Source organism: Trichomycterus rosablanca, chromosome 8 (assembly GCF_030014385.1).
Source record: "Trichomycterus rosablanca isolate fTriRos1 chromosome 8, fTriRos1.hap1, whole genome shotgun sequence".
NCBI lineage: Eukaryota > Metazoa > Chordata > Actinopteri > Siluriformes > Trichomycteridae > Trichomycterus > Trichomycterus rosablanca.
In genome coordinates this window covers 17499126-17514986 of record NC_085995.1, presented here as the reverse complement: position 1 = coordinate 17514986, position 15861 = coordinate 17499126, and the positions used below count along the sequence as shown (strand labels likewise).

At 35.6% G+C, this 15861-nt stretch overlaps 1 protein-coding gene across 4 annotated transcripts in view; it reads right to left on the bottom strand.

The window, feature by feature from the left end:
• The window catches only part of diaph2 (diaphanous-related formin 2), a 496954-nt gene that overhangs the window by 376287 nt on the left and 104806 nt on the right, over nucleotides 1-15861 (bottom strand). For all 4 annotated transcript variants that reach the window (XM_063000538.1, XM_063000542.1, XM_063000539.1 and 1 more), the window contains 3 exons: nucleotides 6439-6513; nucleotides 6277-6346; nucleotides 5184-5320 (listed from right to left, as the gene is read on the bottom strand). In XM_063000538.1, coding sequence (XP_062856608.1) covers nucleotides 5184-5320; nucleotides 6277-6346; nucleotides 6439-6513 — 282 coding nt within the window. The remainder of the gene's footprint in view (nucleotides 1-5183; nucleotides 5321-6276; nucleotides 6347-6438; nucleotides 6514-15861) is intronic.

The following is a 15861-nucleotide window of genomic DNA, read 5'->3' as shown; positions in this document are numbered from 1 at the left end:
AAAAAAAAAACCCGGAAAAAAAAACGAACCGGCTCCGGATCCTGCCGTTCATTTTAAAGAGCCGACTGTTAGAGCCGGATTGTTCGCGACCGACCCATCACTAATAAATTACAGAACGCACGTGCACTCGTACAATCGCGCAGATGTCCACGATGCACATCGCTACATTTTTGCATCGCGATGCATCGTGAAACGATGTACCGTTACACCCCTAGTCAAAAGTATAAGCTTTTTTAGATGAGCATCTTCTAAAAGCCATAAATGTAAATGAACACAAAAGGCATTCTTAAAAAGGTCAATTAAAACACATATCTTAAATGTATGTATGTATGTATGTATGTATGTAAGCAGATGTATTATCTTTGGATTAACATAAAATATATACTCTAAAATATATATACTGTATATACAATTAGTAAACATTATTAGTGAGTTTGTGTGATCAAAATGTTCATAAGATATTTTAATAAGAATTTTTTTGTTTTGTTTTAAGAATTAATTGTTTGGGTGTATATAACTCAGCCAGGGTTACTGTTTTGAAAGATCTGCATGCATTAGATTAATTAATACATTTGTGTGTTTTTTGTAATTGCATCCAACATAAAATAATATAACATTATCTGGCTTTTCATTAGTTTGAATACTTTGTGCAATGCAATGCAATAAAGAAAAAAATGTAAGTATAAATATACCATCTCTATTTATTACAGTACAAAATATAAACAAAATCTGTGATTTGTACATTCTCTCAAACATTTATTTACCTGACAAATGTACAACAAAATGACTTTCAAAGTTTTGTCTCACCAACATAACTGTGTTTTATGAATATAAATTTGAATTTGAAGCCTGCAACAAACTCAACAAAGTGATGACATGGGCAAAATAAGAGTTAAAGGTCTATAGAATATTTAATATACTTTATTTTGAAACATATATTTTGCTGTAAGATTTTATATAATTTTGTTCTTACATACATAATACTGAAAATATCCTAGTCTAAGAAGTCTCAGTCTATGTAGGGCAACACTGGAAACCACTGTTGATCGTGTGTGACTTTTAACGCCTCCAAGCCTGCATGAGAAACAGCTATGTTAATGTGATTAATTTAGCCACATGGGCTCAGGGGTGCTTTGAAAAAATTTTGTCAGTTAAAACTGTCTGCCACTGCCTCAAGAGCTACAACCTGAAACTGTATTACCCAGGGAGAAAACATCAATACTATGCAGAAAATATTACAGTTAAGGTCATTAGTTTATATGCCTACATTACCTTACATACACGCCACATTCAACTCATTTTTTGTTTCACAAATCCATTAAATCCTAGTACAAGTCCCCTCTCTTAGGTGAGTCAGGAACAATATTTTTAGAATGTAAAATGTCTGAATAATACTAGAGACAATGATTTATTTCAGCTTTTATTTATTTTATCACAATCCCAGTGGCTCAGATGTTACCTACACATGGTTGGTATTTGGTAGCATTACCTTTAAATTGTTTAACGTGGGTCAAATGTTTCAGGCAGCTTTCCACAAGCTTGTCACAATATGTTGCTGAAAATGTGGCTTATTTCTCCTGACAGAAGTGGTGTAACTGAGTCAGCTTTGTAGGCCTCCTTGCTCAGTTTTGCCCTTTAATTTTCTATGGGACTGAGGTCAGGGCATTGTGATGGCCACTCCATTACCTGGTCCTTAAGCCATTTTGTCAACACTTTTGGTGTATGCTTGGGCTTATTGTCCATTTGAAAGACTCATGTGTACCCACGCTTCAGCTTCCTGGCTGATGTCTTGTCATGTTGCTCCAGTATCTCCCCATTAATGTCCTTCCTCATAATGCCAACTATTTTGTGAAATGTACCAATCTCTCCTGCAGCAAAGCACCCCCATGGTTGAGCTGGTGTTCTCTGGCTTACAAGGCTTGTAAGGCTTTCTCCTTACATAACAATGGTCACTATAGCCATTATTTTAATCAGTTTTTGTGAAGCAGTGCCACTTTCCATGCTGGGAAACATTTTAAAACATGTCAATATTGGACATGTTTTACTACTAATACAGATTCTTTTTTAGCCGATTCCTCCAGAATCTTCACAAAATCATGTTGTTCTTCGATTTATTTGTATTTTCTAAAATCAAAAGTATGTTCATCTCTAGGAAAAAGAATGTGTCTCCTAATGAAACTATATCGTAACATTTAAACTTGCATATTATTGTTTGAAAAGATGAACATGTTACCTCAGAGGTTTAGAAATTCCTCCCAAGGATGTGCCAGACTTGTGGAGGTCCACAATGTTTTTCTGATCTCCTGGCTTTATTTTATATTTTTAATCATTTCAAGCAAAGAGGCAAGTAGGCCTTGAAGAAAGCCTTAAAATACTACTACAGGCACATCTTCAAATAACAGATAATGTCAATTAGCCTATCAGAACATGACATTGTAAGCTTATTGTTTTCAGATATGCTGTTGTAGCACACACATTATAAGGCCTGGCATTGTCTTGCTGTAATAACCATGGACTTCCAGGTATGCAATATATGCCTTCGCATCAATGGTACAGTTACACGTATTCACTAATTTTATTCCTAGTTTTTGCCTCTTTTGCTGATAACAGTGTGGATGGTCATTTTTGTCCAGTCCTGAAGATGGTCCATTTTTCCTAAAATAAGCTAAACCATACTCATTTGTACTTATTTGTACTCATCTGACCGAAGCTCATTTCCACATGTCTTTTGGTCCATCTGAGATGACCTTGAGCCCAGTGAACTCTGTGGCATTTCTGCATAAAACTGATTTATGGCTTTCTCTTTGCTTATTAGTTTAAGAGCTTTAGTATGCATTTCTTAACGCAGCAGCAGACTATGTTAAATGACAACACTTTTCAAAATAGAGCCCATGTGGCTACATTTATCTCAGTAGTATGACAGTTTCTCATGTAATGCTGTGAATACCTAAAGGTCATGCACATTCAGCAGTGGCTGATACATTAACTCAGTAGCAGATAAAAACATCTTTTATATTTAACACTGTTAGGGTGTCAGAGTGTTAAAAAGTAAAAAAGTGTGCATAGGTCAGTTGTGGACATGTTCTGCTTATGAACATGTGCTGATGTGCACACATCATGAATCCAGGCAGGCCTTGCTATAGCTCTAACCATTAAATTTGTATTACTACAGATGAAAAGTAATGTCAAACAGCTAAGTGTAAGATTAGCAGTTTTGTGATCTAAATGATTCAGTTAAAGTCAGGCGTAGTCAATGCTGCTCTGTGCTTTTTCTGCTGGTTCAAACAGTGATTCAGTATCCGCTACACCTGCTTGACTCCCTGCTTTTAGCTTTTAAGTAAAAGAGCTAAACATGATACTGTACTGCCACACTGAGTTTAAGAATGTATTTATTTATTTTTTGAATCCACAAAACAAGGCATCAGTGCATTTCTAATCCTCAGAAATATTTCATATACTGTATAATAATATGACAAATCTAGCCCTATGTTACAAATGAAAGTTTTTACGTAAGGCTTGAGGCTCTGCCAAAATACTCTAACAAGATTTTTTTCTTTTTTGTTGTATTGAATGACTTTATTGAAGTTCTACATAAGCATTTTACAGAAAGTTTTTTCCTTGTGATGATTATTCTGTATTATAAGGTGGTAAAAAACATGTACATCTTGCTCAGTCATAGAATTTCATGTGACAGAAGTCAACCCCTTTTTGATCTTTTACTCAAAATAATAACAAAAACACTCAATAGTGAAAGCAAAGTAATTAAAAGGACAAACTAAATCTTATTTTTAAAAATGTTTCTTAAATCTATATGTGCCACAATTGTTGCCACCACTTCATTTAGTGCAACTTCAAGATTATGGCCCAGAGTATTTTCTGGCATAACATCATAGATTATTCTTCAATACAGAATCTCTTGGAATCTGGGGTCCATGTTTGTGGACATTCCTCCTCAGCTTTCTCAGCACATTTGACTGGCCGCAGCAAAAACCCTTTTTGTGTCGATTTTAAGGAAAAATAAAAGCTTGGTTTAAAGAAACTCTAGTTGCCTGCACAGAGACCTTACCTCAGCCCCAGCAAACAGCTCTGGAATAAACTGGAACATCTATTGAGACTTTCTTGACCAACATCAGTGCCCAGCTGTACAAATGCTCTTTTGACTAAATGGGCACAAATTCTAAAAACTATAGATTCTTGGTTTTGATGGTTCTCGAAAGCAGATGATTTTTTGGCAATCCTGTCCAACAACTTCATGTAAATGGTGTCTGATTGTGGTTAGAGAGATTGTCTGACCCCAAGACTTCACTTATGTCTGCAATTCCACAGAGGTGATCCTTGGAGATTTTTTGGCTTCATGAACCATTCTAACCATTGTTTATTAAATTTATTTATTATTGCACTAGTAGTTGAAATGTTTAACTGTTTAGCTATTTTCCAGAAGCCATTTTATGGTTTGTGCAGCTCAGCAATCTTTTGACGCACTTCACTGCTGTGTTTTCTGCTCTTTCTTATAGTAAGTATGAATACGCCAAAACAACAGTAAAGTCTCTGCATGTTTTTGAGTGGCCCAGCCAAAGTCCAGAATTAAACCCTATCAAATATCTGTGCTAAGTGCTGAAGATGTCTGTGCACATATGTTTGCCATCCAATCTGACAGAGCTTGAGAGAATCTTCCATGAATGAGATAACTGCCCATATCCAGTTGAGCAAATATTTTAAGAGATGTTTTGAAAAAGACTTGCAGCTATAACTCCTGCCAGTGTTAGTACTTTCAGAAATCAGAGTTTTAATTTATATTTTTAATTAATTTTTAAATAACTAAAAATTAAAACTAAAATAAAAAAGTGTAGACCCAAGGGTAAAAAAATGCAATTATCTCCATTCAAAATCAAATCCACAACACACAAAAAGCCAAGGAGTCTGAAATCTGTCTTAATCCTTGCTTAATCTCATTATTAAACAATAAGACATGTCTAAGTTGTTAGGAGAAAATGTCTCTGTTTTGAGAAAAATAACTCGTGGCATTTATGCTACCACTAATCAAAAGAGGTTTTACATTGTAAAGGAATATTAAATTATCCTATTGTCTAAAATATCTAAAATCTACAATGCTGTAAAAGCAAAACATCTGTAATACAAGTTTGCATTTATTTATGTTTACAACAGAAAACGTGTGTACTTACATGTTTTCCTCTCCAATAATACAGACAGCAGATAAAATCTTCACAATCTCAGTCATCATGTTTGGCTGCTTAGGATCGATGGCCCTCGCCAGAAGGAGCAGGCTTCTTTCATCTCCTAGTATTCTTTGTAGGCCATACTGAAAAGAATCAAAAGTTTATAGACTTTAGTTTATAACACAATAATTCAAAATACATAAAAAAAGTAATTACTGTATTTAATTACTGTAAATAAATACTGTTACAATGTTATCATCACAAGCATTGCTCTAAAAACAAAACAAGCCTTTCCAAAGAAAGTGGTCTATACAAGAACATTTTAAGATAAAACTGAAAAGGCAAAGTTTGTAAACAAACTGTTTGACTGTTTTAGTGTCAATAGCCCAATAAATACTGTAAAATAATTAACATTTTTGTTTAAACGTAAAATGAAACCCGAACATTTTGTTAAAATCCTGAATATTTGTGAAATGTAAAATATAAGCCTGAAACCACGATGAAATCCTGAAATACTGTTAAATGATGTTAAATGCAGTTTAAACATATAATGTAATTTGCTGTAGGGTGGTTGAGGCTGGGGGGTATTAAGATATTGGGGTTGTTTTGTTTAAAGGCTATCAGCTAATAGGGCAGCTCTGGGCACTTTAGCTTCTAGGGTAGTTGCTGAGGGAAAGTGCAGTAATGTGCAAGGTGTCGAAAAAAAATGCTGCAAAGTACAAATGGTTTTCAAAATAGAGGTTTTTTATAGTTTATTTTTGTCAATGAACAAAAGAGAAATCTAAATCAAATCAATATTTGGAGTGACCACCCTTTTTCTTCAAATCAGCATAAATTCTTCTACATGAGGACTATACTACTTGCAGTTAATTATATCATTATTAAGCCAAATAATTTACTGAAAATCTACTTTTGAAATATTTGAGGCATTTTAACACTGATTCAGTCAGTTTTACAGTTTTTTTTTTTTTTTTTTACAGATTTTACAGAATGTTACATATTTTTTATGTGAAATAAAAGCCCTAATCCTATACCTCACACTGCATTCTGTGCCTGCTACATAGCTTGCTGCTTCACAAACATCAAACCATTAACACACCTTATTGTTCATGAAGGCTTTGAGGCACTGGATGAGTTTGTGTTGGTTCTTCTTGTCAATGTTCTCTTGTCTGGAAAAAGTCAAAAATATACATTTAATAACCAGTGACCCTGCCCAAAGGCAACTGCATAACACGTTTAATGTGATTTTCAGTAAACTTACTGTTTCTTGTCGAGAAGCCTTTCCAGGGCTTCCAAAAGCAGCCCAAGACCCTCATGACCAAAGTTATTCACCCAGCTATTAAAACAAAATAAAAGAAAGAAGAAAATAACATTATTAGAAAATATATTTTACTGGCTGTCCCTTTAATGTATTCAAGCTTTGTGGAATACATACTCTAACATTATTATATTGTAAAAGCTGTAAAAAGTTTATAGACTATTTAAGTTACAGCATTTTAAAATAAGCAGGTGAATTAGTAACAGGGTCTCATGATTGGATCCACCAAAGGCTCAGTCTTTAAAAGTAAAGGGTCAAATCTTCTTTGTCATGGCTCACAACTTCGTGCCAAACATATTGAGAGTCAATCATATAAGAAAAGTGAATCAGTTAAAAAAAAACATTTCTCAATGCAAGATTGCAAATCATTTTGTCTTTTAAAATCTACCATACATAATATTGTAAAATAAAGATTCAGGGAATCTGAAGAAATTTTTCGTGTAAAGCAAAGCTGGAAACCACTGGTAAATGTGCATGACCTTTGAGCTCTTAGACAGCACTAAATAAAAAACTGTGATACTACAGTGATAAATATTGCTGCATTAGCTATGGAACACTTCAGAAAACCATTGTCACTTAACCCAGGCCATTGCTCTATTAAGAAATGCAACCAGAAAGCTGTACATTATTTCTATACAGAAATGCTGCAGAGTTCTCTCTCAAGCTCTAGCCCAAGATGGACTGAAAAACAGTTATGCTGTGGTCAGGGTCAGAAGAGTCCAAGTTTCAGCTTGTTTTTATTAAAAATTGAAATCAAATATTCTGTGCCATCCAGAAAATCCAAAAAATTATCAGTAAAAAGTGCAAAAGCCAACATCTTTCATGGCATGAGGGTGCCTCAGTGCTCATGGTATGGGTGACTTGCAGATGTGTGAAGGTACTATTGACACAGAGGTGGATTATTTTTTCAACAAGATGATGTCAGGCCTCATCCTGTACATGCTTTAACAATATGGCTTCATAGACATAGAATGTGTGTGCCTGACTGGCCTGTCTGTAGTTCAGATCGGTCTGCTATTTAAAGACATGAGTATAAGATAATGACCATGGACTGTTGAGCAGCTGTTGTCTAATATCAAGCAAGACTAAACATAAAATCGACTTGCAAAACTGTGACATAACAGTCCCATAAAAGAAAATCAAAAACAGTTTTACAAAGCTTTAGATCCTATAAGTTTACATTGTGACTGTGAATACAATATGTCTTCACAGCTACTCAATTTGCTGGAACTTTGTTAGTACTGTATTTCTAAAGAACCTTACCACAATGAATTGCTTAACCATTGCCTACCAAAAGCCTACCACCTTTGCATTTTATTAAAATATAACACACTTTTACAAGTAAGACACAAAAAGGCCAGATTGGACATTGTCATAGCGCATGTTAACAAACCACAGTCCTATCAAGCAATGTCAGACTGCTGTGTCTGAGTGTTATTCTAATCAGACAAGCTCAGACTGTGCTTTATGTGAGCTCTCACATTAGGTCTTAGCAGGAAACCATCATATTCAGCTGCCTGTGGCTGTATTCACAATTCTGTCCTTCTGCTTTTGCTTTTGGTCTTAGTAGCAAAATGTTCTCAACATCACATACTACAACTGAGCACAAAAACATGCATTCACAAACTATAGATCACAGCAAAATGTATTTTACTAGTTATGATAAAAAAAGGAAAAAGAAAGAAAGAGCAAGAAAATAAAAAGAATGAAAAAAGAAAAAGAAAGAAAGAAAGAAAGTAGTGCACATGAGTTTTACTTCACTTAATGTACAGTATCTACTGACAGAGTAGAAGTATCTTTACTGTGCTTATAAACCTTGAACAAACAGCATTGTTCTCTCCGAGCTGCCCGAGTTATTCTCAGAGGGCAACGACACCAACCACCTTTGTTCAAATTATGCTATTATTTTTTTGACTTCCTGTCACTGTTTTTTGTTTCTTTTAAGGAGAAGCATGTATAGTGAGTTCTGTTAAAAGAGTTACTAATTCCTTTAATAGCATGAATTTAAAGGTTGTTTTGTGTCTGTTGTTTTGTATTTGCATTGATTTTGAATGCCTTTTTATACCAGTTATCATATACCAGCTCGTTTGACAGCATTGTATGGCACCCCTGGAGCTGAGAGGGTTAAGGGCCATGCTCAAGGGCCCAACAGTGGCTGCATGGAAGCTGAGATTTGAACTCTTAACCTTTGAATTGACAGCCCAAAGCTCTACCCGCTAAGCTACCACTATCCCTATTTTAGATGTAAAAAGACACCATATACAATAAATTGTACTAAAATGTACTACTACAGCTTAGAAACATTTAAGTTAGCTGTATCTTAGTCTGATAACTGCAATTTGTATTTATTAAATTCAATAAAATCAAGGCAATTGACATTTTATGGCATTCTGATTGTCTTGAACTCTTGAACTACGTACACTAAATCCAATAAGGTTCTAGCACTGTGCTCACTTAATGATTTTTAGCGTACATTTTAATTAGCCAACTCCTTTTGGGAATGTGTCTAAAGCCTCTTTTTCATTTAATCCACTACACACTCAAAACTGTATCTAATATACTGTTGTCCGTTTCCTACTGACTAGCAGCTAGATTTGTCGTGTGATAGATCCGGTACAGCACCCTGCTTATCAACCTGATTTCTCCAGTCTTTACTCAATCACTTATCTGTGATCAGTCATGTAGCAAACTTGCCAACAACTTATTGCAAGCCCGGCAATCAGAGATATCAAGTGAGAACAAAACATATGCAAAAAAATTTGACAAGAACTATTGTTCTTAAGCACACATTTGTGTCAAGGTCTCTTGCATTTTTTGTGGTTAAAAAGATTCAAGTGCTTAACCTGATGAATTTATGACTGCACAATCAATTTGCAGGTTCAAATAATAAAATGTCCCTATCAGTGGGAAGATAGCATATACCTGAAGTCAATACTTTACATACACTTCAAAGAAACACTTTTTATCCCACTCCTGAGTGACTTTTTTGAGATTTTTATACAAAATATAAAAAATAGTGCTGTGAAAAGGTATTTGCTTTTTAACGTTAGACAAAATGACCCAAGTGAACAAAAATGCATTTTTTATTGATTTTATTTATTAAATGCTGTTTAGCCCTGGATTCTGTAAAGTTGCTTTGAGACAATGTCCATTGTAAAAAGCGCTATATAAATAAATTTGACTTGATTTGACTTGAAATGCCCTCCTAGCTACTAAATCAACCAGTTAACCAAATTCAGTTGATCAATTGGATTCCGTTTCACTAGCCACTGCTATACATAATTACTGTCAGACCAGTTAAATCTAAACATTAACTAAATACACTTGTGTGGCAATGTAAAGCAGAAAGTCTCAAAAAGCAGAACACTGCCACATTTGAAAACAAAAAATTAAATTCAAATTTTAAAGATAGAGTCATTGAACTCTGTCTGGAAACGGTAACAAAGCCATTGCTATGGCTCTGAGACTCCAGTAAACCACAGTGGAAGCCATTGTCAAATAATGGAAAAAAACTTGGAGCAGAGGTGAACCTACCAAGAAGTGGCAGGCCTACCAAAGTTTAATTAAGAATGCATTGATGACTCATCCAGGAGGTCACAAAAGAATCCAGATGAACATCTAAAGAACTACAGGCCTCACAATTCTACAGTAAAAAAGACACTGGGCAAAATGGCATTAATGGGAAAACTTCAGGGCACAAACCACTGTTGACCAAAAAGTACACAAAGACTTGTGTTATGGGTTATGCAGCGAGACAGTGATCCAAAGTACACAAGCAGCTTCGACTCTGAAACAAAATTAAGGTTTAATAGCAGTTAAGTCAAAGTAATGACTTGAATCCCATTGTGATGCTGGGCAAGACCTTAAACAGGAAGTTTGTTTTTTAAAAGGCTCCAGTGTAGCTGAATTAAAACCATTCTGCTTAAGAGAGTAGGCCAGCATTTCTCCACTGCAATGTAAATGACACATCACAAGTAACTGCAACGTCCTAGGTAACTCAAAAACCCTAATTCTGTATTTACATGATATGTACATAAATAAATAAGACTAGAAATTTCTATCTTTGCTGTGTCAGAACATGCAATTTCCATACAGAAAGGACAAAGACCACCCCACCTGGGGATTGAACCCTGGACCTTCTTGAGGCTGTGAGGTGACAGTGCTACCCACCGTGACACCCAAGATGATGAGAAATTTTACCTTTCAGCACGGCAGTCACCCAAAGCATACCTCAACATCAACAAAAGAATGGCTTCACCAAAGAAGATCAACGTTTTGGAATCCATTTGAAAATCTGTGGTGTGACCTGAAGAGAGCTAAGCACAGGAGAAGCAATCACAATCTGACAGATTTGGAGCAATTTTGCAAGAAAAGAGTGGGCAAAGATTGCCAGGGTTAAATGTGCCATGGCGATAGACTCCTATTCGAAAAGACTGTTGTTATAAAATCATAAGGTGCTTCAACAGTGTATTAGTTTATGGTGTGCATATTTATGCAACCACCCTGACAAGTAATCTAAGTACACATTACCTCTCTTAGTTATAATCTGACTGATTTGCATTTTCTCAGCAAAGAATGTTTATCTGTTGAAGATAAAATGTGTCTTCTTACTAAACGCTATGATGGCTGTGTGGTCCCATTTTGTTTAAACTTGCATGTTATTATTTTAACAGATGAATGTGGTACCCTCAGGTGTTTGGAAATCATTCCCAAGGATGTACCTGGATGTTCTTTTTCATGATGTCTTAACTGATTTCTTTAGATTTTCCTATCATTTCAGGCAAATAGGCAAGTAGGCCTTAAAATATTACCACAGGTACACCTTCAGTGTACTGTCAATTAGCCTATCAGCTTCTACATGACATTGTTTTCTGATTCCACTATAGATCAATATCAGCTTATTCCCCAAATTATTAATGACATCATTACCCTGAATATTAGACCAACAAAAAACTTCTTTGTTGTTACATTTGCTCTTTAAACTCAAAGTATTAATACTGATATTTATATCTGTTGTAATACTGTATACTATAATTTAGTATGTTATAAAGTATACGTTCATGCACATACAGTTACAGACTTTTAGGACATGATATTTCTGCAATGGATAGAAAAAAAGGAGAACGTGTGTTTGCTGTTGGGAAATGAAAACCTCTCATGAGCAACCTTTGGGCAACAGTGTCAAGGAAAAACACCCTATATATTATAACAAAGAAACCAGAGGTACCGGTACAGGGACCTAGGAATGTCTATGACCACTGTTTGTGATACTAGTACATGGTCATAATAACCCTATACATAAGGATATAATTATTTGAAAGAAGATAAAAACATTAATAACCACTAGGAGGTTTTTAAGCACTAGGAGGTTATTGAAGTTATGAAGCATTATTAAGCACTGGGAGGTTATGGAGCACAGAATGAAAACCGTTCTTTTTACAGAATCCTCCAACATTATACCTTGAAAGCTTAGGAACGAATGAATCAGTAAGAAGTAAAGCTTTGGTAAATGTGAAATATCTGACTCATTAATTATTTGATAATGTTTTACAAATTTTAGTTTCTTATTTTGTGAATCTCCTGTAAGTTCTGGTGCAAAATGCGGTATACCAAATAAAAAATATGTCATTTTAAACCCAGCCTGTTTCCTCTATGACTTTATTTATTAGAGGAAAAAAAATTATCATTATCAGTCAATACAGAGGATGCAATTTTTATAGGTAAAGTACATTTATCTCAGACTGTTATAGAATTACAGATAGACTTTTCTTTCACTTTAAGCTTGACAGTTAAAAACAGTTGAACTTCCTTGAGGATATGAGGGTTGAGACTGAAAAGATGTCACCTAACAGTCTAATAAAGAAATTGTCTACGTTTCTGTGGAAACTGAGGAAGATGAAGTTTAAAACGTTTTGTGGTCTTTTCTCTTGGACCTGACTGCTATTCTTGCCATTGCTCTCTCCAGACACCAAATGTTATTACAAACCCTTCACAGCCTCAGGCTTCTGATCCTTAGCACAAGCTAGAGTCAAGGAGAAATGGAACAAGAAAGTCAGACAAATTATCATTTCATATACACTTCCACTAAAGGCTTGCTTACAGTAGCAGAATGTGTATCTAATAATTATAAGCAATTCTATTTTGTTTTATTTTTTTATCACTTTCCATTTACATATCAAGTACAAGTAAATACAATCCAGTTTTGTGATTTAGAAATAGTGCAAGATATCTGTAGACAAAAATACAGTACATGCAGGATATGTCCACTGACCTTGTGCTTGTCCCTAGGCATTAATATGAAGGTAGTCACCTCTTTTTGTTTATAACAAGCTCACATTTTTCTGTGGTGGCTTTCAACAAAATTTTGAAGTGTGTCTGGGAATTCATGCTCAGTCAGTTAAAAGAGCATTTGGGAGTTTAGGGATGAGGGGTGATTATGTAATAGATAGATATAATAATAATAATAATAATACATTTTATTTATATAGCGCTTTTCAAGATACTCAAAGACGCTTTACATAAGACAAATAATCAAAACAAATACGTACATACACCATACAAATCATAGTACAAAATCAAAATAGTACATCAACATCAAGAATAATTAAAATAAAAACAAAGAGAGCAGCGTAAGACAGTTCATTAAAAATTAGCTAAATTATGAGAGAGAACAACAAATATAGAACAATTTCTTAAAATTAGACAGAAACAGGACAGATTTACATGCAATCAGGAAACTGAAAACTTTACAAGTTTTAGGATCTAGGACTTCACATTTCTGTCGTGATCTAAGTATAAAAACTATTAAAAAGAATAGCAAAAATAAAAGCATTTATTTTGTGTTGTTACAAGTTAAATGCCACTCTGAATAGATGAGTTTTGAGAAGTGACTTGAATTTGGACAGGTCAGGACAATCTCGTAGGTGTTTGGGGAGAGCATTCCATAAAGATGGAGCAGCTATGGAAAAGGCCCTGTCACCCCAGGTCCGGTGCTTGGTCCTAGAGGGTATGGACAGTAGGTTAGCCTCAGAAGAGCGAAGGCTACGGGAGGGAATGTGCTGATGGAGCAGGTCGGTGAGGTAGGATGGGGCCTGATTATGGAGAGCTTTGTGAGTGAATAGAAGAATTTTGAATTGAATGCGTTGAGCAACGGGAAGCCAATGAAGTTTTTGTAGAACAGGTGTAATATGATCACGGGAGCGAGTATGAGTAAGGAGGCGAGCAGCTGAATTCTGGATATACTGAAGTTTTTTTAGGATTTTGTTAGATGTACCATAAAGGATGCTATTGCAATAATCAATTCTGGATGTAATAAAAGCATGAATCAAGGTTTCGGCGGCAGAAAAAGAGAGTGATGGACGTAGACGTGCTATGTTTTTTAGATGAAAGAAAGCAGTTTTGGTGATGTGATTTACATGGCGGTCAAAAGAGAGGTTGCTATCAAAAATTACACCAAGATTTCGGATGTTAGAAGACGGAGACAAAGTGTCATTATCAATGGTAATTTGAAAATTTTTTGTGGTTTTTGCCAGGGTTGTAGGACCTACGATGATCATATCTGATTTTTCACAGTTTAATTTGAGGAAATTAGCTTTCATCCACAATTTCATTTCAGTGATGCAATTTGTCAGAGTGGAGTGAAGTTCAGTATTAATGGATTTGGAGGAGATGTAAAGCTGAATATCATCAGCATAGCAGTGGAAATGTAAACCATGCCGACGTATGATGTCACCAAGGGGGAGCATATAAAGAATAAACAAAAGGGGACCTAACACTGAGCCTTGGGGAACGCCTTGGGACAGTGGAGCAATGGCAGAACTACAATTGTTGATATTAACAAACTGTTGTCTGTTTATGAGATATGACCTTAACCACAAAAGGGCAGTACCAGTGATGTTGACAGAGGATTCAAGGCGGGACAGAAGAATGGAGTGATTAATGGTGTCAAAAGCTGCAGTAAGATCAAGGAGGACGAGAATATTAATTTGTCCAGAGTCTGAGGAAAGAAGAAGGTCATTTGTGACTTTGAGGAGGGCTGACTCAGTGCTGTGCTGGGGGCGGAAACCAGACTGAAATGATTCAAATAGATTATTGGAATTTAGGTGATCTTTGAGCTGTGAGGCAACAACACGTTCCAGTATTTTCGACAGAAATGGAAGATTGGAAATGGGCCGAAAGTTACTCATAATGTTAGAGTCAAGTCCAGGTTTTTTAAGTATGGGAGTAACAGCAGCCAATTTGAGTGATTGAGGGACTGAGCCAGAACTAAGAGAGGAATTGATTATCTCTGTGATAAGTGATGAGATAACTGGAAAACAACCCTTAACAAGTTTTGATGGAGCAGGATCCAAAACACAAGTGGAGCTTCGCATCCCTGTTAAGATCTCAGATAGGTCCAAAAGAGACACAGGTGAGAACTGAGACAGAGGCTGGGTAATAAATTGAGATGAGATAGGCGGAGAAACAGAGATGACAGGGGAAACTGTCAGAAAATTGTGGATATTCTCAACTTTTGTTTGAAAAAATGAGAGGTAAGAGTTACACTTGTCAACTGTAAAGGAATTGGTAGTATTGTCAACTGGTTTGAGAAGTTTATTTATTGTGGAAAAGAGAGTCTTAGGATTTGTTGATCCAGCATGTATGAGTTCGGAATAGTAAGTGGATCGGGCTGCCGTAAGAGCGTCTTTGTAATGTTGAAGATAATCAGAATAAATCTGATAATGTACTGTTAGACCGGTTTTCTTATAAAGTCTTTCAAGCTGGCGTTTACGGGATTTCATTTGGTGAAGCTCAATTGTGTACCATGGTGCGGAATGACTAAATGAAACAAATTTGGTTCTCAAAGGAGCCAGCTCATCAAGACATGAGGCGAGTATGTCATTATAGTAATCGACAAGGTCAGATGAATTACTAGACAGTACAGGACAGACAGACATCTTTTTAACAAGAGAATCTGAGAAAGCAGAGGGAGAGATATATTGAAGATTCCTGAAGGATATTTTACGTTTAGCTCTAGTGATGGGCCTAGTGACCTCAATGTCCATGATGATTGTCAAATGATCAGAGACAGTAAGGTCATGGCTGGACGGCTGATGAACTAGGACACCAGTAGAGCAGACAAGGTCAAGAGTATGACCTTTTTTATGAGTTGGAAAATGTATATGTTGTGTGAAATTAAAACACTGTAACAATTCCAAAAATTCCCTGGCAAATTTACAGTTGTTGTCATCAATATGGATGTTAAAATCACCCATAAGCAGTACAGAGGATGAGAGGGCACTAAGCTGGGTTAAAAAATCTGAAAAATCAGAGAGAAAGGAAGCGTTTGGCTTTGGCGGACGATAAACTACAGCAGTGACCAGAGGA